The sequence below is a fragment of the Glycine soja genome, chromosome 2, assembly GCF_004193775.1.
Source record: "Glycine soja cultivar W05 chromosome 2, ASM419377v2, whole genome shotgun sequence".
NCBI lineage: Eukaryota > Viridiplantae > Streptophyta > Magnoliopsida > Fabales > Fabaceae > Glycine > Glycine soja.
In genome coordinates this window covers 28,806,792-28,829,369 of record NC_041003.1, presented here as the reverse complement: position 1 = coordinate 28,829,369, position 22,578 = coordinate 28,806,792, and the positions used below count along the sequence as shown (strand labels likewise).

Sequence of the window (22,578 nt, the reverse complement as noted above, 5' to 3'; positions counted from 1 at the left end):
TCAACTTATAAATAATATGTCATTGATTGGACAAAGTTGTTATGTATACTTTCTGATATGTTTCAAAAGAACTCACTTGCTTGGAAGTAGAGTTATGTTTTCCTTTTATATGCAACTCATTTTCCTCTTATATTATTATTGTTGTTGTTGTTGTTTAGAAGTATCAGGGTGCTTGGGTTTGATGCTTCACCAGTTCACATTCACAAGAAGTGTGTCTTGACATTCCCATAATGGTAAACTAGAGATATAATAATATAATTGGAAGTCTTGCAACTCTATCCTGAAGCTAAGAGTCTCTTTATTACTATTAGAAAAAAAAATTATTTTTTGTATTCATGGATAATTACAAAATTATTACTTTTTCCTGTTATGAAAGATTTGGGGTACAATAAAAAAGGTGGGGATAGAATTGCATATAGTAATAATTTATAAATAAAAAATTGAAACCAAGCAGTCCTTATCGTATAATCAAAACTAAAAGTCACACCAATCAAGTGTAATTGGGTTAATGGAAATGTGGGTGTACGTCAAGACAAAATTGGGTTTACTTTGGTTCACCTTCAAAAGGTTGGTTACAAGAACAAGCCTTTCATCATGGCAACACAAGCCAAACAAGTGTTTTATGTCGAAGATCCGAGCGACTCAAGACGGTCAGTTGTTCTACAGGAAAAAACAAGTGGTATCACTTACGATATTGATGGTTCAACACTTGATGTTAACGACATGCCCATCTTCTCCCCACACATGCCTTCCATAAATGGTGAAAATGAGGAGGATGATGTACATGCAACTCGTAATGATCATGATGAAGGTTTATGGGAGAATATGCGTATGTAACTGCAGTATACCCAAGTAATGTTTAATATATGAAATCAAGTATATTACATTTTACATTTGTGGATATTTATAATTTCATGCTTATATGTTGTTCTAATTGGTTGTGTTTATTGATTTTGTCTTTATACTTTTTGCAGGACCCATGTCAACACCCTTAAGAGGTCCCCTCCACCTTCAGATGCTCCTTCGCCAACTACGTTAAGGAAGACTAGACAAACTACCTGGCTAAGAAGGTTGACTACCAGAAGCTTAGATCAGCCACAACCTATTATTAATTTTAAATGATAATATTACTATTATAACATGTCTTAGCTAGTATTATTCCAATATTGAACGACCCACACATATTACAAACTTCATTCTAACCATTAATATTGATTGTTGCAGGTAGCTACTGGGCATTTTCCATTGTTACAGTAGTTGAGGGAATAAACTAGATAGTTACGGGAAATTTGACATCACTGTCTGAGCAAGAGCTGATTGACTATGACAGAACGTACAACAATGGTTGCAATGGGGGTCTCATGGACTATGCATTCTCCTTTATAGTGGAAAATGGTGAACTCCATAAAGAGGAAGACTATCCATACATTATGGAGGAAGGTACTTGCGAGATGACTAAGGTAAGCTAAAAAATATTAAATCTAATATCTTTGTCAGATACTTCCAATCTAATAATAGCATAGAAACTAAAATTTTTTCACTAGTTCCATTGACAGGAATAAACCCAAGTTGTGACCATTAGCGGGTATCATGATGTGCCACAAAACAATGAACATAGTCTATTGAAGGCACTTGCAAACCAAACCCTCAGTGTGGCCATGGAGGCTTCGGGCAGGGATTTCCAATTTTATAGTGGGGTATGTTTAATTATGAACTTAGTGTTATGATATGCCAAATATGGTTAGCTTTTATAGTAATATTGATTGGATTACCTACCATATGTAGGGTGTTTTCGATGGGCATTGCAGAAATGACTTGGATCACAGTGTGGTAGCTGTTGGATACGGAACTGCAAAATGGGTGGATTATATCATAGTGAAAAATTCATAGGGATCCAAGTGGGGAGAGAAAGGACACATAAGAATGAGGAAAATATTTTTTAGCATTGTTTAAAAGCTGCTACCTGATCTGAAGCCTAAATGTTTCAGCAACAAGCCAAAGAGAGGATATTTATCTAAACATCTGATTGCACTTCTGAGCTTTGGAGGAGTTCCAAATGAATTCTTCATGGATTGACTTTGGAGAGTAACATGGCAGATGCAAACCATGTCTACTCCAACAGACGTTCTGCACTCAGATGTAGTTGACCAACATTAATGCTTATTTTGGTAATTTTTCATCAAAATTTGTTCTTTACTTGGACACTGATGTATTTGTTGTGCTACTCAAAATCTACTTGTTTTTGAATTTGTTTGGTTAACTCACAACATCCATCAAGGAACGTTGATTGCAAACAACAATGGCATATGATGAAGGAACAAAAAGGAAAAGGTAACTCACAAAGTTAAAAATGTTCATTTTATAGAGTTGATCTGTCATTTCCGTGACTCAAGAGATACCTAAATTTGTTGGAATAAGAATACAACATGATAGAGGACTTCTTGGAATTAAGGGAAAGTTATTGAAAACAAAACAATTACATTTTTTGATAAAGATAGACAATGTTGTCGTAAACCACAAGTCACGGGGGATGGTATTGCTATGATAAAGGACTTCTTTGAATTAAAGGGAAAGTTATTGAAAACAAAATGATTCCATATTTTTAGGATACAATGAAATTGTAAATCACAAGTCAGGGAAGATGGTACCGTTATGATATTATGAAGTTGTATAATTTTAGATATCAAGGGAGGGATTCTATATTGAGGAAGAAAAATGTGATAAAAGATATATAAATGCTGAATTGATATTAATTCAAATATTAGCTAATAAGGAAAACAATTCATGATAAGATAAATAAAGATGGTGGCTAAAGGATATGATAAGATATTTTCATATATCTAGTTAAGTACCATTAATCCTAGGAATTTTGCTGATAATGTACATACAACTATTAAAGTGTGATTGCAATGTAGTGGTCAATATATGTGATTCATTGAAAATCATTATATTCGATTTGTGCATCCATAATGTATGATGGTAATTGATTATTATTTTTACTTTCTAGCTATACAGTATAGTTGCCTTAATCAGAGATCCCACATTGACTACTGGTATGACTAAAATGAAGTATTTATGTGGGGGCATCCCTCACCTCTTGATCTTTCTTTGGGGTTATTTTAGGTCTAAATCATAATTCTAAGATAGTATTATAGCCTATCCTAACTATTTCTTTTGAGCCTATTGGACCACCCATTGTTGGATCACCTGTCAATGTCTAGTTCTGTAAATTTCACGCTCGAGATGTCTAGTACAAAACATGACAAAGGTGTGATGTTGATCCCACATTGATAGTAAATAATGTAGTACAAACAAAACAATATAAGGGACAAAGAAGAATAAAGCATGAGTCTTTTGAGAGTAATAAGAAGCAACCTGGCCCCAACATGTTTACTTTGTCCCATTGGGCCAAGCTTTTTCTATTATATAATTTATTATTGCTTGAGGATATGCCGATGTGAGCTATGGAAAATAACTATGAAAGAAATGTTTATTGATATATTGGTTTGCTTCCACACTTGTCATTTTCCCCTTCAACATTGAATACTTTCTACTTTATCTATTTTCCTTGTTCTTCATGTCATTTTTGGATTTGTACCAATTGTTTTGTGTCTGAATATTTTTTTATGGGTTGCTTTTCATATCATAAATATGACAAGTTTTAAATTATAATTCACGTGTTTGATAGAATGAACTACAGACTAAGTGGGAAGATGAAAAGGTACGACTAGAGAAGTCTAGGAATGATGCTAAGAAGAAATACAATGAAATCAATGAATAGGTGATTGAGAATATGTTTCTTGACTATTTTTTATGTGCTTAAGTACAAAAGGAAATCTTTTGCAGTCAACTGTTAATTATGTATTAGTGATGCTTACATATCAGGTTTATTATGTTAATATAATATTGAATGAATGCTACATGATTGTTTCCTTACTATCAAAATTTTTGTTCTCTAATTTGATTCATCTGGGAAATGAGTTATTAATATTGTTAATGTTATTATTAATGTACAACTAGTATAGGTATTGTTTGAGTTTGTCTGGGATTAGACAATGTTGCTCCCTTTATGTCTTTTCATTTTCATTTTCTTATGTTAATTTCCTCTTCTCTTTTTGGAGGATTCCTAATCCATATGTTGATTTCCTGTCATAATTTTACTTTTGTCTCGTCTGTTCAATTGCACTTGTTTTGGTGAGATAGGTGTATATTTTTGGAAATTTTGCCAAGGAGGGAGATGCATTAATGATTTGTATGTTGATGGTTTTATTGCATAGAAGTCAGAACTGCATATGACATCATGTTTGCTTGTAGTGATTTCCTATACATATTATTGTACCATACTAGTTGCTATCATTCTATTTCATAATTTTTGTTTACATTTTTTAGAATAAAATACTACATAGTCAACTTGAGGCTTTTCATATTCAATGGGTTGAGAAGGAGCATAACACTACTGGTGTTTCATCTGGAAGTAGTAGTGTAGATGCCTTTGGTGACACTGGTCTTCAAAACGTGATTAATTTTCTGAGACGCTCCAAAGAAATTGTACATATCTGTGTCTTATTGAATTCCCTTCTATTTGTATGTTCATGAGATTTCATGTTACATTCATGGATATACTAATTGTAAAAGAGTTTGTATATATATTGTATTTCAATTTTCATGATTCAATTGTTCTGGATGATGTTCATTTCATAAAAAAGAAAAATTAAAAAAAATAATTCTATGACGGTTACGATGGTTATGTCGTAAAAATCCTCTTAGAATGTGTTTATATTCTAAGACAATTTTTATGACATAACCGTCTTAGAATGTAACTCATTCTAAGATGGTTTAAAAGCCAAAACCGACTTAGAAAGTGTCACATTCTAAGACGGTTATGTCATAAAAGTCATCTTAGAATGTAATCCATTTTAAGACAATTTTTATGACATAAATGTCTTAGAATGTGATATATTTTAAGTCGGTTTTGACTTTTAAACCGTCATAGAATGAATTATATTCTAAGACGATTTTATTGTCAAAACCGTCTTAAAATTTGATACAATCTAAGACGGTTGTCAGAACCGTCATCATAGAGGCTTCACATTCTACGACATGCTCTACGAAGACGGTCAATAACCAATGTAAAAGGATGTTTTCAATCGACATAGAAGACATTTTTCTTAGTAGTGATAATAATTTGCTTGCTAACATAGAAGAAGTGCAACAAACAGATAGTCAAATAAGTTGTAAACAACTACCAAAGCAAAGAACAAATTTTGTTGTTGAGTTATACACTAAATGGTATACATGGACAATTATAAGTTGTGTTGAAAATTTGTAACAAAAACGAATATATAATAGAAAAATATTAAGGGTCATACTTAAAATGTCTTTAGGTCAATCATTCAGGGAAGAAACAAATACATAAACAAATTTGTAACTAGTGTATGCATAAGATCATGACATATGTTATTTATTAGCATGGTCTCTCTTCAAGAACACAAATGCTTAAATGGAAACAGAATGACATAATCAATATAAAAATACAAATACCCACCATTTGTTTTACTACTAGGCAATAATAGTGCTATTGTACATGTTGACTTGGACTGCATGTAGGAGAATTAACTCCACTGGAGGAGTTAAGGCTTGATGAATACAGCTGTGTACTTAAATGTACTTAAATTAATCTCAGTTTATACATTTTGCATTAAAATCTATGCTACAGTGAATGAAATTGACTTAGAGATGTAACCAAAAGAGTAATTGAAGGCCAACGCATGGCCAGTGGGAACTGGGAATGAACCAATTCTTGAGTCTTTTAATGGGACACAAACAAATTGCTACATGACAACGCTACTAGAACCACCATGTTATTGGCGTTTGCCTTATCCAGTTAGAAAAGGCTACAATTTGTTGGAGCATAACAATTAATAACACTAACATGCAATTTTAATTTGTGCATAAATAAAATTCTAGTATTATCCAATGTCTAGATAAATTAGTTTGGATAAATTAATTACAAGCCATCCACAGCATTTCATGCCGCCCAATATATAATTTTTTATCCATTTAACAAATCACACACTGCCATTTATTTTACATATAACACTATGTACTAGACAATTATTCTATAGTAACGTTGTTCAATTGCGTTTAGCTGTGGCAACACCAAGCACTAAGCTGAAAGATTAGTAATGCCTTGGATTAACGAAGGACACTGCAGGAGATTATCAGATAATATGTGCACGAAAAGTCAATAGACCAAAGTTCCTGCTATTGCTTATTTATTTTCATAGTTTTATGCTAGAAATTACGGTCATAATAATGATTTAAAAATTTTCACAATCACAATGGCGGTTGTAATTTGTTCTCGAATATATTATGGTCCAAGAAACACCCAATGACTTGTTCTCATTAAAAGTAAGAGTAAAGTCAAATGAGAACTTCCAAATTAAGAGTAGCACACCACCATTTAAGGACTAGCACACTCTCATGAGACTGCGAGGTACATGATTATTTTCTCCTTAATTGATTAATGCTGAACATATTTGTATGTAAACTTTTGTAACTTCATATCACAACTACCATATCCACAATGCAAAATCATTGTGGGGTGGGGAATGAAAATACTTGCATAGTTGTAGAGGTGTAGGTGCACCTAGCTAAACTCATTTTTTTCCCAAACGGGTAATGTATATAATCCAGGTGTAATTTTGATCCACACATTATAAACTCTCTACACTTACTCAACAAATTCATATATCGGCACATCCAACAAGAGTTTGCCATTTTATTTCTTAGTCAAATTCTACTAATGATATGCTAAGATATGATTGAGTAATATAATCAGGTTGGTTTACACACTAACAATAATGGTATTCTAAATGTATAGCATTATTCTTATTTGTCGGCAAAGTTATATATCATGACTCGTGAGGGTCTACAAATCTTCATGTACAGCCGTTACTGATCAGCATATCCACCCTACATGAGGACATACATGATTGACAAAAATGCAATGTCTACGCGAGTGATTGATTAATTGCTACAATGGTGCTTAACCCAAGCTAAAAAGCAGAACAAATGAAGCTACAAGTTAATCATCGATCATTCTGAGTAACAATCCAAGACGGCCGGTCATTTAATTCAGCTACATGGCATCTCCATCAAGGTCCAGCTAGCTATATATACTATGGTCCCCTCTCCCCATATGTGTTTTGTTCTCACTAGAGTATGTGATCTAGTTTTCCAATAATAATTTGAATGCAGATCAGAAATTAATGATTATGCAAAGGGTCACATGCTTAGCCTTACTTCTTATTGTTATCATCATTTACCACAATCAATATTCTTTCTTCTGTGTATTAGAAATTAGAAATCAAAGATCAACAATTATAGCACACTTTCTGATAATAAAAAAAATTGTTTATATGCCATTGTAAAATCAGAGTTATATAGATCCCATGATAGACCTAGCTAAGACTAAGAGCCAACAAGCCCCACCATTTCTCAAATTTTCCTATTCTCCCATATGAAGCACCGAGTGCTGAGACAACCACTTCTCACTGTATAAATAAACTTGGAAACCATAAAGGGATACATCAATTAATTCTGTTGGTATATAGTACAACCTTTTTGAGAGTCAGCGGGTCCACTAGCTCCTGGCAGAATACGAATCAATTTTCAAATGATTTGTGATTTCCATGATTAAAGAGCAAGAATTTAATCCCCATATAACCAATTTCTAGCACCAAATGCGTTGATCAACTTGTTCAAACTCAATCAATAATCTCGAATTCAAATATTGAATATATAATTACGTAAACTATGAGGACCAGGCCCAGGAGAGAGTGTTTGTTGCCTACGAATTTTACTTATGTCGAACAAAATTATTTCTGATAGATGATAACTGTGTTATACTAAATTAAAAAAAGAAAAAAAGATATACCCAATTGTTTTTATTGTGGCTTTGAGCTATACGCACCAGCCTGGCTATGAGCACTACAATTTCTACTGTTTGTTTGTAACTATTTGTGCTGGACGGTTGCTTTTGCCTTTAATGGAATAACACTATTTTTATTTTTATTTTTTACGTGAATATTTAGACGAATGAGGAATTGGAAAGATGCTTTGGTGTAAAACACACTTGAGCATTATAAATTAACCCAGTGCCACATAACATTGACCTTTCTGCGGTGAACTGTGTAGTAACATACATATAATAGATTGGTGTCGCATTGGTGGGCCTCTTGGCCACATGCCATTGAATATCTTATCTCACTGGGGTAAGGGAAAGGAAAGGGATGCTATTGCCAATACTTGCTTTGCTGTTTGGGTCCCCCAAAAACTTTTAGGCATGTTTGCAATTTCTTTGCTGACAAGTGGCCTTGATGAACCATTGAAAAGACCCCTTTAACCCATCTTTCACCAATGGCAATTAACAAACATGTTTCTGCGTCTGAATTGCGATAGATCGATGATCCCTTAATGCCGGAGCCATTGTTTTAAATTGAATATTTTTGGGTATATATATATATATATAAATTATCTGTTGCTGACATTTCTTTTTTTATTAGAGAATCAGACTGAATACTTCCAGTATATTTCATCCTTTATTTATATCTTAAAAAAATTATAAATTTAAATGACATGTTAGTAAAATTGAAGTTTGGTTGTGATTAGCAGTGACCAGCAAAATTATGGATAAAGATGGATATAATGTAGCCGCAATTACCATTATAATATAATTGTGGAGACTTTAAAAAATTGCAATTTTGCGGCTGTTTTAAAATCATGATCACATCATGTGATATTATATAATTTCAAAAGGAGCATTATTAACCAAGGGGGCTATGTTTATTTAAAGAGGTTAATTCCCGCAAATTGACAAATCACAATTTGCAATCTTTATTGAGAAAAATATTTAATTTGTATTTGATAGAATTATTAATACTCGTGAAAGATATATGTAAAAAGATATTATCAACCAATTAAAAATTAAAAATAATAATATTTATTTTTTACTAATGCACCGAACTCTTTAACTAATGCCATACTTGTTAGAGAGTAATACTTAAAAAGACACTAAATAAATTTGAATAAATTAGAAGTCTACAAAATTTACATTTTGGTAGAACACATGCAATGCAAGTTTTTACAACTTTAGTTTAAGAATCAGTTCTTATTCAGATTTAACAATATTATTGAAGGAGATTAACATGGCTTTCAGATAAAAGAAAACGGGTTCTAGTTAAACAAGCAATCAATTCTTATGATTAAGAAAATATATTTTGTTAGATAATATATAGAACTTTCATTTTAAGTTTTAAAATGGATGCACCGGAGGCCAGGAAAATTGTTAAAGTTCAAGGAGGTATGATAGGACGACTTAAGGTGAGCTAAGAATGTTAACCTTAATTGCACAAACAAAAATATATATACTCTTTAAGACTATGTTTGGATTGGTGGTAAAGAATAAAGCGCAATGGATTAGAATAGAATGAATTAAAAATATCCATTGTTTGGGTAATTTATAAAAAGATGGAACACAAAATTTTTCATTCCTGTTTGAAAAGAGAATGAAACAGAATAAATTATAACGTTTCATTTTCTATATTATTCTTTTAAAGTGACTTTATGAGATAGCTAGGTTAGGTTATGCTTTTAAGACAATTATTTATTTTCTTTTTTTTTCTAATATTTAATATCAAAGTTTTTTTTTATCATCATGTGGTTAAACAATGCAAGCTTCTATGTAGGATAAATAACTTCAAAAAGATTTTTCTTTTTAAGGTTGTCCTAGTAAGTACTGGAACTGTGAGAAAGCAACCAAACTATGAAGGTATAATCAATGTTCTCTCTCTATGTTCTCCTTGTGATTTTGTGATTTTTTTCATCTGTCTAGTCTTGGTTGTGGCTACCCAAGAAATTGGGTGGAGCTCATGGCTCTTGTGGAATGGTGCTGGCAGTCTCCATCCAAAACCGTCTCCATCCTGAAGAATCTCTGTCACATTTAATGGCTCAGCCTCAGAAAAAAAAAAAACCATATATGATGATATTTTCCTACTCAAAGAAAATAAATTGAATGATGAGAGGTAACTTTACACAACTGATTTTTCGTTTTCAAAGAAGATATTCTTATTTTTATTAAAAGAAAAAGGTTAAATATTTGTACACTATAATAGTTTTAAATGTCATTTTTAATGGATGGTGCAAATTAATCTGAGCAATGTCCTATCTTTAATCACTTATTTACTTTTTTTCTATATACATATTCTTACGTTTAAGCTCCAAAAATAGAAAAAAACAAATAAATAGCTAACTACAATCCTGACATTTAAGCATTAAAACATCTAGGCCATAATTTTGATTGCACCGTATACATTTTGAACCTCATCCACTCTACAAAGTGAGAGCTATATCCTATAAAGTACATGCAATTCACGGATACAACTTCTCTTGCACCTCATAAACGCACGACCCGACACAAAACTTAATCCATAGGATAGGAAGTTTGATGCCACAAAATTAAATTAGAGGGCTATATAAATGCCTGAAAGCAATGCAAGCAAACCTACTAAGCTAACTAGCTATGTGCTTCGTTTGAGTGAATCCAAGATATCTTTCAACTGAGTTAGATATTACTATTTCTTCGAGTTATTGAGATCCATAGTTGAGCTTCCTAGTTAGACAATTAAATTAACTTGGATTTTGTTCTGCTCTACGAACATGGAATACACGAGTATACTGTATACATACCAATTAACCACTGAAAAGAAAAATGAAATACTCATCAGCTGTCTTGAAAAGAAAAAATCAGCCCCATCAACTCCATCGCCTTTAATATCCTTGAAAGGTTCCACTTATTCCAAGACAACCATTTGAAAGAGATGGAACTACACCAAAGTTTTCCAACGGCACCAAACAAATGCAGGGACTTTTACCAGGTCAAAAACATACTTGTATAAATTACATTTGTTTAATTCATGAAGCTTTCTTGGAAATTAAGGTCCGCAAGAAAATCAAATTAAGAAACTTAAGGCTTAATTGCGTTTATTGTCTTCAACCTAATATTAGAATTTTATCTCGATTACTAATATTAATTGGAAACAGCAATAAAAATATTGACCTTAAATTTTGTACAAAATAAAAAAAAAATCTTATATTATATTGAATATTAAATTAATTGAACTACATATAGTGCTCCAATGTTGTGTCATTTATAACATTGACCAAACAAAACTTTATTGATCTAGCCAGATATGCTGAAATTCTACCGTCTTTGTACAACAGAGAAATTGTTATTGTACTATCAGGCACTGCTAAAGTGCTCCCTTTAGGGGTCTACCTTAATTATTCATATATTGACCCATTTCAAGTCATCACTTCCTCAACTTTTTTTTTCCCCTAGAAATTAAATTACAGCGGAAGCACGGATATAACTAGTTTATTCTTAATTAACAAAAAGTATATAGAATTAAACATGTTTAATTTATTTAATCATTGATCGACATCATCTATTCATACCATGGGGTCTACATCATCATACTTTTCATTAATTTACAATTTTTACCTCCGATGACGGGAAATTTTTTAAGGCATATTTTTAATATGTGTATATATTAAAAAGATAAATAAATGTTTTATATCTGTTAGTACAATAGAGATATATAATTGTATATAATTTATCTGTTATAATTTTTAATATTCAAATAGTGGAATTATATGCATCCAACCGTTTTAATTTTTAAAATATCAAGTGCATTTCATCTTTTTAAAAAAATCTAATTGTTTTTTTAATAAAAAAACTAATTGTTTTCTTTGACAACCTGTAGGCTTAGCATAAAATGATAAAAAAAAATAGCAAAAGTCCCATGAGAAAATTATTTAATATGATATCATTTTGTTACGTCCCGATGGCTTTCTATTTCTCTACCGTTGACTAAACATATCTTTTGCCTTCGAAGTTGATGGCAACACAATAGCATAAATTTCAAAACACGTTGGTTAAGGAGAAATATCCTTCTTATAGACATTTATTTTGGATGCCGAATTAAACGTCTGAAGGCTATGTCGTGGAAAAGAAAAAGGGAAAAAAAGTTGGCAACTATTCCATTCAATATGAACCAAAAGCTGAACTCTGGAAATAAATTGTTTCTCTTGCAGCAACTGAGGAGAATTTATTACAACTTCAATATCATAAGGTATATGCTAATAAAAATTGAGGATTAATTGTAATATTAACCAAAATTTAAATTTTTGTTTTCAATTGCTTTGTCTAAATTTTTTCAAATTTCTATTGATATACGGAAAAAAAAAAAACATGCAAAAACAAGTCTCAAATGAATATGGAAAAAGTCATGCATGCTTTTTTTGAAAGGAAAAAGTCATGCATGCTATTAAATAGTTTATCAATTCTTTAATAATAGTACCACTCAACCATAGATATTGTTCGGCTTCCACTACTTAGGTCTACCTCATATGATCCCCATTATAGATTCCAAGTTGCAACAAATATGCGAGAATAAATGCATCAGATATGAGATTGTGGTATATATGAAAGCACTGAAATAGCAAATACTATACAAATTTGCGTTTAAATAACGTTGATAAAACTTTAATGCAAATTAAAATCCATTAAAGACCACTATTTTCTTCAATTTATCATCGACCTATATGTATGTAAATCCTGTATTATATTAATGAAAGTGTACGCAATTGTTGAGACCAAGTGTGCATGGAAGACATATCGATCGAACCATTCAATTAATCACCCAAATGTTAATGAATTGTTTATTCTCCTCCAATCTTGTTAACAACACTTCATCACGTGAGAGTTCAAGATGTATGGTTGGTCAAAGAAGACTCGGTGACCATGATCGAGTATCCACCGGGGAAGTATATACTCCATTAGATAATTTAATCAAGTGGGTGTATAAATATTGCATTCAACTGCAACATCAGATCTGCCCAGTCCAATATACATAAATAATAATTTCATGATCACAGGCTAGAAAATAGAGAAAAGTAAGTTTTTTTATATAAAAAAAGCTCCACAAAATAATTAAAGCTTCACAAAAATATGAAGAAAACGATAACATATAAAACACATGGAAGCAAGGAATCAAAGCATCTCCCATGCTAGTTTGTTAGGAAGAAGTTGCACCCATGTAGGTATAAGACAACAAGGTCCATATTATTAAAAATATTTTTCAAGCAAAAGTTATACATGAAATAATAGCAGCACTTAGTGTTTTTTTTTTTTTTTTGCCTTACTTGGCTATTTGTTATCATTATCCTCGGCTATGGAAACAATTTCAGTGTTGGTTTGGCCCAGCAAGCTGCTTATGGATCGAGCTTTCACCATTCCAAGCTTCATCCTCCTCTTTGTGACAATCACTGGCTTCTTCTCATCATTGTTTTCAGCATCATTTCCCAAAGGGTACTCTTCAGTGACACTACTACTAGACTTTGTTGTTTGCTTTCCGAATGAATGCTCGGATTGAGGCACAATATTGTTCTTTGGTGCAACACTTGTTGTCCCAATGGACTTGTTTCTCACACTTGTCATGCTTCTCAACCTTCCTTTCCCTAAGTGATGCTCGCAAAGAGAGTAACCCACCAAGGTTTGTTGAAAACACCTCCATCCTCTTCCGTTTACACGACTGCACCTTGAACCTTCCATTAGTGCACTACCCCTTACCCTCTTCTTACCAACGTTTGCTTGTTCGGGTTTCGTTTCCTTTGTTGCCGCCTCTTCTTGGTTCTCTACCTCTTCTTCATTGCTATCGTCTTGCCTCGAACTCTTGTTCATCTTCATCTTCATTCTCTTCGTCTTGGTCTTCGAATTCTTCTTATCGTTGTTATCATCATTGACGTTGATATCTTCGGTTGCATTCTCGAAGGCCCCTCTTCGCTTCTTGGGTGGAAAAGCTTTATCTCCCTCGCACCATCTCCCATCTGTGTGTGTATGAGAATTGAAAAGCTATGTTTTGACACTCTTGAGGGTATTTATATATATACACCATTTCGAAGGAAGAAAGATAAAAGAATGGAAAATTGTGCATGCATACCAATTTGTTACAAGATAGCTACAAATAAATTGAGAAGAAACAATATAGATATACTAGATGATATGATATGATAAAAAATAAAAGAGATAACTGGTAAAGAGTATCATTTAGGTGTATACACTTCAAGTATTCATGTGTGCATGTGATATATGATATAATGAAGAGTGATATAGAAGAGTTTATTATAATAGAATACATGCGATATATGTTGTAATGAAGAGAGATAGAAGAGTTTAAAGTGGGTGTAAAAATGGTGTATGAAAAAAATCAAGGTTGCATGTGTTTAAACATTTCCCAACCAATCTTAAGACTAGCAAGTGGTAAATTCATGCATTGTTCAAACTCATTATGCATCTTTGTTACCTTGTTTAGGAGGGCTTGTTGGAGATGAAAATGTTTCAGCCAGCTTTTCTGAACATGAGATGCTTCCTCTCCTATAAACAAAAGAAGACCCAGTAAAGACCAATTAACAACCGCATATGTATGCACTCTACACACAAAATTTACAGCCAAAAAGGGAAAGGATGAAAACTAAAAAAGAAGGAATGTAATGTTTTCAAAAGGGTGAGAGATATGATGTAGCTGGGGACCAGCATTTGGTTCTACTACCCGCTTGTGCACCTCAAGGGCAAACGGTAGTTTAACCAATTTGGAGAAAAAAACGATTGCATTTCACAAGAGGGGGTATGGTGGCTACACAAAGCTCTTATTTAAAACACTTTCATTCAACAGTATTTCCACTAACAGTATTTTTATTTTTCTTTTCTAAATAAATCATGTTATAAACAATAAATAATTCTTAAAAAAAATCTTTTTTCGTACTGGTTAAAAAATCGAGTTATGGGTCTCCATGTTTTCACCTTTTTTACTACAAGATTTCATGAACGAGAATAAGAGAGGAAATAATTTCATGTCTTTATCTCTATTTTAATTCATGTCTAGCTAGCTAGCTAAATTGGTTTCTTCATAATTCTTACCTGGCACCATTACCCTTATGTCCCTCTCCCTCTTCTTTCCTTCTCCCATCTTTCACCTGCAAATCACACAAAAAAAAGAAAAAAAAAATGGAAAATATTCAAGATACATGGGATCCACTAATACAAGGTTGGTTATTAGTTAATGGTTACCCCTAAATGTACCCTTTTGTGAGTAGTGTAAAATAAAAATTAAAAACAACAACACAACAATAATAATTTTAATTTAATTACACCAACCCCTTGTTAAAGGTTGGACAAAAGTGCACTAATTCACAAAACCAACACCCCCCACCCAAGAAAAAGGAGGAAAAAATTAAGGTGATTCATGTGAAACAATAATATTTCCACTAACCGAAGACTCTTCTTCTTGCTTCTTTTGCCCTTCTCTGGAGGACTCATCAGAGCCGTTGGTGGGCTTCCCAATCAGTGGGAGAGGCTGATCGGACGGCTGAGGACAATCCAAGAGGGGTGAGGGTGCAGTGGTGGTTGAACCATGATGATGAGTGCAAGAAGAAGCTTTGGTGGCATCGTTGAGTTGCACCATCACCGGTGACCGGTTGATCAGGTTGGGATCTGAGTAAGTCGCCGGCAAGAGAGGGAAAGGCACTTGTCTCTTACGGATCCTCATAGGTGCAAGATTAATGGACTTCTTCTATATCTCTCAAACTAGATTCACCTCTTCAAAACACTTGGAAAAAAAAAAGAAATCTCAAATACCCCACAAGAGATCTTAGCTAGTCTAGATTTCGGGGGAAATAAGGATTTTGGAGAAAAAAAAAAGAGAAGAAAAAAAAAACTCAAAAGGGTATAATCTACTACAACTACTACTTCATGGTCTCAAAGACCCAGAAGAAGAAAAATCATATGGTTTTGTGAGTTTATTTGTGAAGCTCTCTCGTCAACACAAACACACTCTTTCTCTCTCCATATATGCTTTTGCTGCTCTGGGTTCCCTGTCTCGCTTTTTATTTGTTGCACCAGGCAAAGGAGGGTGTTGTATGGTTGAGGTTAGCACGTGTTGGTGGAGTCACGCACGTGTGGAGGGTGACCGGCTGAGGCAATAGCCAGTGGAGGAGAGAGAAAGAGGAAAGGGACAGAGTACGGACGAAGTGCCAGAGTGGACGAGGGAGAATTGGCAAATAGAAAATTAGAGAAATGAAAAATTGATAAGAGAATAAAAAGGGGAAAGAAAAAACTGAAAATTAAAAATTAAATTTGATAAGAGAATATGAGAGAGAGAGAGGAGTGGGTGATTCTATGGCTGATACTTTTGAGAAGGGACGGTGGGGCCCGCAACCGTGACTCTCCTTAACAAGGACCCATATGTTCTCTAATAGTCATACTCTTTTTCTATAATGTAATGTAGGATGAATTGATAATTCAAAATTATTATTACACACATCATAAATGTATTATGCGGGGGCTTTGAAGATTTTTTTTATGCTTTTCGATTATTATAGTAATGAAAATAATATGTCAAAAAATACCTAAATAAATTATAGTATTTTATTTTAGGATAAGTTTAAGACTTATCAATTTTGTGTTTTAGTTTAAGACTTAAATTTTAAAGTTAATATAACATATATTTTATTAAAATGATAGGATAAGTTACATTGTTATATGATATTTATTAAAATTGAGATAAAATTATATAAAAAATCTATATTTTAATTAATATATGTTTTCCATATATTTATATATAGTAAGTTTGACATAAAAATGTCAATTCAACATTTAATTCGGCTACATTTAATATTTATACAAATATATAAATATATTTATTTCTTTCTTATATAGTATGAGACACTTCTTATTAATTTTTACTTGAAATAAACTATCATAAATTATTTATAATTAAAAATATTTATGTCCAGTTATATTTTATAAAATTTCATAGCGTAAAGAGTTACAATCCTCATTCTTATACAAAATGAGAAATACGCAAATTATATATAAAAAAAAAGTATAGTCTGTAATGAAGAATTTAAAAAATTGACTCAATAATTATAATTTTTAATATAATTCATTCTTTCAATCATAAATATTATTTAATAAATACACATATTATTTAAAAATATAATTATAATATTGCTATCAATTCAACAATAAAGTGGTCAACAATTTTTAATGGTATTAATAAATTTTTTATATAAATATAATTAAATTTTTTCCTTACATAGCATTAATTTTTGTGTTCTATATAATCAAATTTAATAATACTATTAAATATGGTATTCTATCATGCACAAAAAAATGGTATCCATTAAATATAATATAATATTTAAACTTTATAAAAAATATTTTAAAAACTAAAAACTCAAGTCAACATCTATATATATGAATAAATTAAACATGAAGAAAAAAATTGGTAATAAAATTTCCTTAAATAGCATAATTTTTTGTATTTTATATAATCGAATTTAATAATGCTACTAAATATGGTATTTATTTAATATAATCAAATATTTAATTTTCGTAAAAGATATTTGAAAAACTAAAAATTTATATATGTATATATATATATATATATATATATATATATATATATATTAAGATAAAAATTCATATATATGTATATCTGAAATTTTTTAATACAAAATTTAATGCTACAAATATATTATTTAAAAAATACATAAATATAGAGATTTTCTTTCCTAAATAGTATAATATAACTTTGTTATTTAATTAATATTTTTATAAAAATATTTTATATAACATATTTTAAAAATAACAATTGAAACATAAAGATTAATTATGTTTTTGATCCCTAAACATTTTTTAAATTTTATTTTTAGTCTTTAAACAAAACTTTAGTATTTTGGGTCCTTATATTGTGTCTCTTTTAATAATTTTAGTCCTTAATATCAACTAATAATATTAACTTATGATGTAACAATCACATTTGCAATCAAGTAACTTGTCACATCATTAAAGAATTTGATGTAGCAATCACATGTAGTTTTTATGTAAATTATATTTTTAATTTCTCATCAAGTAGTCTGATGTCATCTACATATATAAACAAATGAAAAATTAAAAATATAATTTATTAAAAATATTTCACTTGATTGTCCCTAATAGACTCTTTAATAACATTGCAAGTAAGTGGACTACCAATGGGATTGTTACAAAATCTTATAGTGTTCTTACTTAATAGAAGAGATAAAAACAGTTAATAGATTAAAGTTATATGAAGCAAAAGCACTAAAAGATTTGTTTAAGAACTAAAACCAAATTTTACAAAAAAATTAGGTACCAAAACCATAACTATTCAAAATTTTGTTGTTTTTTGTCTAGACCACATGTATCTTCTACCGAAGAAAATTCTAATTTTGTCATTTAATTAATTTTTTAAGAAAATTCAAGCACTTATAAATATAATATATAGAACTTTATATATATGTGTGTGTTACAAAAATTATATTAAAAAGTTAGTAAAAAATAAAGTATTTAATACATTTCATTCTCTTAATCATAATCTTATCTAAAAATACACACTTTATTTTCAAAATATAATATATGTTATGAATAATCTTTTTGAGGATGTCCATTTGTTTCTTTCTCTTTTATTATTTATTTTTATTTTTATTTATCTTTTATAACTTCCTAATTATCTACAAATAAGTTTGAAATGATTTATATTATATTTAATATGTTATTGGCATGATTGTCTTTCTTCCATCCGTCATCCACAATTGGTGTTGCAATTTGCAAAAAAAGTCTTGTAAAGATTTGATTGGAGAAAGTGGTTCTTTTGAATTCATTAATTTCAAAGTTAGATTTTTTTCTATCTTTAATTACATTATTCTCACTATGTATTCCATAATATATATTTTTTTAGAGGATTTGGTAAAATATTTGTGTAATTATTTAATTGATCATTTGAGAGTCCTGAAGACTCTTAACAAAGAAGGAAATTTTTAGACAATTTGTGGAATGTATCTTAAAGAGACTATATTAAATAAAGAAATTCAAAAGATATTTTGTAAAAGGTCCCAAAGAACTTATCAAAGAAAGAAATTTGAAGAATATTTTCTCTCTCACTATAAGTGGGAAAACAATACACAAGGTGAAAAGAAAATATTATTTCTTTCTCAATGGAAGTGAGAAAATAATACAAAAAAAATAAAGAATAATATTTCTCATCGGAAGTGAGAAATATTACAAAAAGTGAAAAAAATCATTCTTAAATAATGTGAATAGAAAAGACTATTTCTCTCTAACGGAAGTATGAAATTTAGTTCAAGGGTGAGAAATTTAGTTCAATTAATTTTTTCTCATCAAAAGTGAGAAAATAGTGTCGTAGTGGTTGAATTTTACATACATATGCTATTTTGAAAATAATCAATTCCAGCGATTCGTAGTGGTTTAGTGTTTTTGTGCGATTAATTTTTCAAAGGCATTATATTTGGCTTTAAAGACCAGTGGTCTATGTTAATTTCTTAGTGCTCTTAGATTTACTAACAATGTATACCATTGTTGAATTCTTTTATATTATTAGTATAAACATGGATAAATTCATAGATTGGATCAGGGGTTAATTTTTTCATGTTTTCATTGATTGATTTCTTTGCACACAATAAAGGAAATATCTTTATCATATATTTTATAATAAGACAATGGTAATCAATCAATTCTTGTAAATGACATAAAGTTTTTAGTTATTATATTGTTATAATTGTGTATAATTATGGAATTGTTGCATTTGGTAGCTTATGCTCTTAGCCCCAATTTGATATTTTATTTTTAATAAATTTGAATATTATTACAAATTAGATACATCATGGTATTGCATTTTATTTCACTTGCAACAATTTTATATGAATCTAAAATGGTGACTTCTTATTTTTAATTGCTCGCGTGATTTCATTTATTATTTTGTTTCAATAATTGAAATTGCCAGTGCTATAAGATGCAATTGATATTAAAACTTTAAAATCCTTATGTATGAAACAAAACTCGAAAAAGTGTGTTTAGTTTGTGTGTGAAAATTTATTAGCTTGCAAGTTTTGTATTGAAAGCAAAAGAAAAAGAAATCATTACTTGATTGAAAAGCTTAAATACTATATATTATAGTTTAATTGATTTCAACACTTCAAATAGATGGTGCCTTTAAGAAATTGAAATTTATAGCTTTTGATTAGAGTTTACTTCAATTGTGTAACATTCTGAGACATCTCTACATTTTTTTATCATTGTTTGCGATTCTCACATTAGCTTGTTGTAATTAAATGCATTTATATTTACAAGTTTTTAAAATTATGAGTATAATTCTATGACATTTAGAATACTTATCAAATGAGACTATGTGGAGAATATTACCAATAAGTTTATGCTAAAAAAAATAATGATAATTCTTCATTTTTCATACATATTATATGTTCTTGCAATAGCAATATCAAAAAAATGATTTGAGAAATAATTTGACTTATGTTTTTGTGTCTCCTTATAAGTAAACAAAAATAATAAATTTTGATGAAAAAATATAAGACTTATTTGATTGACATTGCTCTCTTCCATGAAGTGAATGTAACAACATATTTATCTATATATGAGTACTAATCATTGTTGTCAATGTGAATGTTACTGTTTTTTATTAGATATCATTAACATGAATTCTTTGTGGTTTGAATGTTTCAAATTAATTTAAGATTACATTTCAATAATTATTAAACTGTAAATGATTTCAATTTCAAGTTGATTACAATTTAATTAGATTTCTCACATTGATTATTTATACTCCATTTTTCTATGAAGAATAATAAAATTTTATCTTATTTAATAAAATGTGAAAAGCCAATGTTAATACTATTCTTGGTACTCCAAATATAATTGAAGACTCTCGAAAAGCTAATATTGTTATCTAGAGAAACAATTAAACATTAAAATGCAATTTGTTCTCTTAAGTCTCTTAGAAACATGTTAAGTTTCAAGGATATTTATCTAAATAGATACCATACTAAAACAAACAATGAGAGAAATATGAAATATCTTTATATTATGAGACTTAAACTGTGTATTGAAAAAAATTACATGTTTTTTTTCTTATGGTTACTTTGTACTACACGAATATAATTAATACAACTATAAATTTGTTGAACATGTCATAAACCAGAAGTTTATGAATCAAAATAAATTTGTTGTTTGGCATGACCAATTAGGCTATTTTGAGTCTATTATGATGCGAAAAATATTTGAAAATTTCATGTGGACACCCATTGAAAAGCCATAAGATTCTCCAATCCAATGATTTCTCATATGTTATATGTTCCCAAAGGAAACTCATAATTAAACCATCACCAAGAAAAAACGGGAATGAATCCATTTCATTTTTAGAACAAATATAGTGTGATATTTGTGGATCAATACACCTACCATGTGAATCATTTAGATATTTCATGATTTTAATTGATGCATCAACTAAATGGTCACATGTTTCCTTGTTGCCAACTTGCAATCAGACATTTGTATATTGTTGCCTCAATTGATCCAAGTTATAACTCATTTTCAAATTATCCAACTAAGAGAATCTGTCTTGATAATGGTGATAAAGTTACATGTCATGCTTTTAGTGGGTATTGTACTATTGGAAATTATGTTGAACATCATGTAGAACATGTTCAAATACTCATGAAATCAAAGCTTTTAATGTTTTTTTTTTGGGACATGCAATCTTGCATGTTGTAATATTGATTTGCATCATGCTAACAAGTTATAGTTAGTTCTTCCCTCTTGAAATTGATTTTGGTTAACAACCTTATATTTCCAATTTAATTTTTTTTTCTTCATATTTGTTGTGTATGTTAAATATGAGTTTAATTGTTCGATCACAACACACTGAGATGAGTCCTCAAGGAGGTTGAAGAATATATGTTGGGTATGAATCTCCATATGTTGAACCATTAACAATAGATTTATTTAGACCCAGTTTGTCAATTGTTTTTTTGAATTAGTTTTCCAAACATGAGGGAGAGATAGTAAGTAGTTGAAAAAAGGAGATTAGTTTGAATGAATTATATTATATTATTCCTCATACAAAAAAATTTGAATTGAAAGTTCAAAAGATAATTCATTTACAAAGTTTAGTAAAAAGAAGTGGCTAAATCGCATATATCAACTGCTAATGTTCCAATAAAATATGATGCCCCTATTGGACAATATTGCAAAATGAGTCTCAGACATGCATGAAACGTGCTAGACACATTGGTTCAAAAAGATAAAAATCCTCAATTAAGAAAATGAGTTAAAAGGTAAGATGGCCAAATTGAGATTATGAGAATGCTAAAAGATTCCTTTGACATAATTATATATTTTAGTTCTAGAAGAATTCAGGTCCCTGAAATTAGTGAAGATAAGGAGATCTCATATTATGCCATGAATGGAATATGATGGAACTGAAATAAAGTTAACATTAACCATGCATTTGCATATAATGTAGCATTAAATGTAATATATGATAATGGTAATGAAGATCAATAATAAGTTTATAAAGGATTGTAGACAAAGAAATGATTGACCAAAATATATAGACTCAATTG

At 30.2% G+C, this 22,578-nt stretch overlaps 1 protein-coding gene and 1 pseudogene across 1 annotated transcript; one reads left to right on the top strand and one right to left on the bottom strand.

Moving 5' to 3' along the window:
- Positions 1–594: 594 nt before the first annotated feature.
- Positions 595–1,953, top strand: LOC114374550 (annotated as a pseudogene).
- Positions 1,954–13,071: 11,118 nt separating this feature from the next.
- Positions 13,072–15,999, bottom strand: LOC114392091. The gene is made up of 4 exons (XM_028353130.1): positions 15,393–15,999; positions 15,041–15,096; positions 14,427–14,497; positions 13,072–13,950 (listed from the first exon to the last, which is right to left on the bottom strand). Exons 1-4 carry the CDS (start codon positions 15,666–15,668, stop codon positions 13,271–13,273), a joined length of 1,083 nt encoding a protein of 360 aa, XP_028208931.1. The 5' UTR covers positions 15,669–15,999; the 3' UTR covers positions 13,072–13,270.
- Between the last annotated feature and the right edge of the window lie 6,579 nt (positions 16,000–22,578).

What these genes read in the sequence shown, in the direction of transcription:
- LOC114392091 (XM_028353130.1), bottom strand. Translation starts at nt 15,668, where the DNA reads ATGAGGATCCGTAAGAGACAAGTGCCTTTCCCTCTCTTGCCGGCGACT. An exon ending in AGCAAGAAGAAGAGTCTTCG is followed by an intron (nt 15,097 to 15,392) that starts GTTAGTGGAAAT and finishes TGTGATTTGCAG; the next exon opens with GTGAAAGATGGGAGAAGGAA. An exon ending in CATAAGGGTAATGGTGCCAG is followed by an intron (nt 14,498 to 15,040) that starts GTAAGAATTATG and finishes TTTTGTTTATAG; the next exon opens with GAGAGGAAGCATCTCATGTT.